The sequence below is a fragment of the Cannabis sativa genome, chromosome 3 (assembly GCF_029168945.1).
Source record: "Cannabis sativa cultivar Pink pepper isolate KNU-18-1 chromosome 3, ASM2916894v1, whole genome shotgun sequence".
Lineage (NCBI taxonomy): Eukaryota > Viridiplantae > Streptophyta > Magnoliopsida > Rosales > Cannabaceae > Cannabis > Cannabis sativa.
The window spans coordinates 58,501,207-58,505,261 of NC_083603.1; the positions used below are offsets into that span (position 1 = coordinate 58,501,207).

General features: G+C 34.0%; 1 protein-coding gene across 1 annotated transcript; it reads right to left on the reverse strand.

Moving 5' to 3' along the window:
• Positions 1-1,622: 1,622 nt before the first annotated feature.
• On the reverse strand, positions 1,623-3,527 carry LOC115710289 (thioredoxin-like 1-2, chloroplastic). Its single transcript, XM_030638651.2, has 4 exons — positions 2,700-3,527; positions 2,405-2,587; positions 2,130-2,294; positions 1,623-2,037 (listed from the first exon to the last, which is right to left on the reverse strand). The coding sequence occupies exons 1-4, from the start codon at positions 2,937-2,939 to the stop codon at positions 1,798-1,800; spliced, it is 828 nt and encodes a 275-aa protein (XP_030494511.2). The 5' UTR covers positions 2,940-3,527; the 3' UTR covers positions 1,623-1,797.
• Positions 3,528-4,055: the final 528 nt, after the last annotated feature.

Consider the following 4,055-nt stretch of genomic DNA (forward strand, 5'->3'; position numbering starts at 1 on the left):
GTCCACTAAAGGACAAAATATCATTGGGGCAAAATGACCATTTTGCCCCTCCACACTAAAATAACATAAAGGGCACTAAAGGGTATTTTGGGAAATTCTAAATTCCCGACCACTCCCGATATTCCCAATGTCTAAAAACCGTCCCACAATACTAACATACTAAGTTGTGATTTTACTGAGCCAAACACCGAGTTCCATGTTGCCGGGCACCGGAAATGCAAAATTATGAAATTCACTATATGACATAAAATGCATTTCAGAATTCAATAATAACAGCATAAACAATTATTTAAATATCTATAAATAATTTTCCATAATTAAACATAATTAACAGCTAATTTCCAAATTAAACTAAGCGGTCTTTACAATCAGACCTTGTCCCCTGTGCCAGCCCATGGTAGTGCGCGTACGCATCCTGGAGCACGCCTTTTGCCCAAACAACATGGGTATAGAGTATTTGGTAAAAGAGAGACCTTTGCGCGACACGTGTCTAAGGTCGTATAAAGGTCTCTATCAGCCACTCTATACCACACGATGAAGAAGGTTCCCCTAGTGGATGGTCAGATCGTCCTCTTTGCAAGCACATGCCTTAATAACATGAGGATGACGAAACCCTAAGTAGGTAAATGGCATATCCTTTACCCCATGTGTGCCTATAAATATCTTCATTTCTCTCTAAAAGGGGGTAGGACGCTTGATCGGCCGTTACCCTGCAAAAATACTTAGCTGTAGTTTCTCCTGCACAAGGTTACTATATTGTAATACATTGTAACCATATAACATTCGCCCTAGGAGGCCAATAATATAGACTCGTAGACTAAGAATCATTAACGCCTAAACCACGTAAAAATCTATTCTTCTTATTATTTATTGTTTGCTATTTCCTTTATTCTTTCTAAATAATTAATTTTTAAAAATCTCACTAAACATAAGGCATGCCGTCATTTGTAATCTAATTAATTCAGTTCAATGAATATAATTCTCTATATTCTAATATTACCCAAACCTAAGTATAGAAGATCCTAAATCTTATCATCCATATTTATTTCGGAAAAATAGAAATTCTAAAACATGAACAATCATACATTGTTACCTAATGAACATGAAAGAGAATAAAAAGTTTTTCTTTTTGTCCACTTTCTAGAATCCTCATCCAAATTATTTTTGAAGTGGGCCACGCTGATCTGGAGTATGAGCAATCCACGTCGATACCACGGTTTCTTCACATCTCTGATTAAGATAGAAAATAACAGCAGGGCTTCCCCATAAAGTGTTGTCTCATACCAAATCTGTTGGCCTTACTATATTTCTCTTATTAAAATCGGTTGTTGATGAGGAAAACTACTATTTTTTTTATTATTTCTATAATTATTACCTGTTTGGCTCTCCTCTTCTAGTTTTAGATGAATACAAAATAGTGGATTTGAATTTGAAAAAAGACTTATTTCTTCTTATGTTTTTTTCCCCTAAAGAAAATGCAAAATATATGAAAAACTGAAGTGCAGTAGACATCTTAAAAAAGCCAGATGTCCTTACAAACCACTAATTTTTTAAAATGAAAATGGATCTGTATTAATTTCTTCAATCAGATCAATGACAAGCAAATTGCAGGAGACATCAAAAAAAACCAAATGACCTGCTTAGGGAAATCCCAAGAATAAATATATACAAGAAAAAAAATTGCAAACTAATACTAATAATAGTAGTAAAGGAAAAAAAAATATAATAATAGTGATAATGGAGCATCTTTACTCCATTACTAATTTCCGAAAAGCCTAAGAGAAATTTTATGAAATGCTATACTGCAAACTCTTCTTTCTTGTTATCTGGATTGTTCCAAACATCAGAAAAGTCAATGTTTCCCATGACTAAATCCTCCATTCTTTCTTTCATTATGGCAGATGATAATGGCGAGTTTATAGTTATTTCTCCAATGGTAGCCAATTTCAAAAGTTCACTTTCATCTAACCCTTTTGCTGGCCCAAGGCTACAACGATCGTTTCCATGCTTAGTCAATGCATCTTTGAATTTCTTTATCTGTTACCACATAAAAGAACACAGCTTTAGAATTTGAAACACTCAAAAGGTTTTACTGGTTTACTACTAAAACAAAGTTAAGAGACATCTACCGTTGCATTGGTGCAGCTGAAGCTACACACACGACCATCTGCTCCTCTATAGAATCTAAAGAATGGTAAAACATGAATATGGAGGGCATGACACATAGGTTTGAGCTCGTCATAGTTGACCTTAAGAAATATTGAATTTGAATTCAACTCAGCCAGTTGACAGATCTGAGAAAAGGGGCAAAATACTGTTAGTTATTTTCTCCATAAATGTTTAAAATCTAAACAATAAACTAAGATAGTATTTTACTTTGTATAAGTAAGGAATCAAAGCTCACCTTAGGATGAAGAGTTCTGCAACCTCCGCAACCAGGTGAGTAAAAGTCTATAATAACCAATCTATCACCAGCACTAGCCAAGGAATCAACAAGTTGTTGAGCCGAATGGATCTCAATCATGTTAGGCTTAAGGGTCTTCTCCCACCATCTCATAGCCCGGCTTACACAAATTGATGCTTGTGCCTAAAAAACATAGGTTGTATTAGGATAAACCCACAATTTCTTTTTTTTCTTTTCTTTCAAAAGCTTCAATACAAAAATATAGCAAAGAAAGAAATTAAAAATTTATCCTTACATGAACAGAGAACTGGGTAGGTGAGTTGACCCTCCAGTCTCTTGAATCCTTCTGAGTAGAGACAGATATGGGCTTTCCAATGAAATCAGAAGCAAAAATAGGAAAAGGTCTTGAATTTTCTTCTCTAGATTGTCGCATAGAAACAGAAGAAGAAAACACAGAAACCCCTTTAGAGTTAGAGGTGATCTCATCCAACTCGAACCCAGAAAAGCTAAAACCACTCTTCAATGAACAAGCCATGGTTACACAAAAGTAAAGACCTTTTCTCTAAAAGTAAAAGCATACAAAAACAAGAACAACCAAACAAAACCTAGATCAGTTTTTATTTTCTCTCTTTTTTGTGGGACAAGACCAGAAAGATTCTTCCTTTACTTTGTTTGATTTTTGGGCTTAAGCAAAGAAACGTTGAGAAGAAACCAACCAAGATCAACTAGAAAACTTTTGATAACAAAATATAAAAAGGAAGGGTTTGCACAAAAATATAAGGGCCCTTATGACTAGAGAATGCGGTTACTGGATTTAAGAGAAAGAGAAGCAAGGGTTTTGTTTTCAAACCATGAAAGAAGAGAAAAAGAAACGAGTGTAGGTGGGGTCTCCTCTTCTGCCTTTGGGATTTGGATCTCAACATTATCCATTATTTATTTCAAACTTATATAATATTGTTATTATTTTACGTTTATAATCCAAATCCGTTTAGGATTTTACTAAACCATGTTTGAAAAGGTGGTAAAGTTTAATTTAGATTTTAAAGGAGTAAAAGGATATCTACAACGTAAATTTCGGTATAAATATCCAAAATTAAACATTTAATATTTGAATTTAGCTGTAATCGTAAACATTTCCTCGTCACCATGAATATATTTAAAAATAAAACAAAAATTAGTGGATAATTAAATTTCTTGCTTAGGTATATCTGAGTCAGCATGTTCTGTGTTCTGTTTTATTTGGCAGTTAGGTTTATCTTCTTGTCTCGTGGATCGGCTCACCGCGTAGCATATTCCCATCTTACCTATTATTAATTTTTTTTTGGATCATTTTCTACTTATTTATTTTTAGCAGAGTACAAGACAAATTACTTTCGCTTATTGGCAGGTAAATGAATGGATAGGATTTTCTAAGTGGGGCCTATGATGATAAATTGGAGCCATCCATGATTTTTTTTTCTTCTTATATTTATTCTTAATGGGAAATTTGAATTTCCATGCTTCATAAACTCATAAATTGGTCCCCTAAACTAATACTATGTATAATTTATAAAATAGAATAACCTTTTCCTAAACCCCAAAATTACCCTCCCATTTTTCCCAACCGTCCCTCTCTCTTCCTCTTACTAACCATCGGGCTAGCCCCATTAGA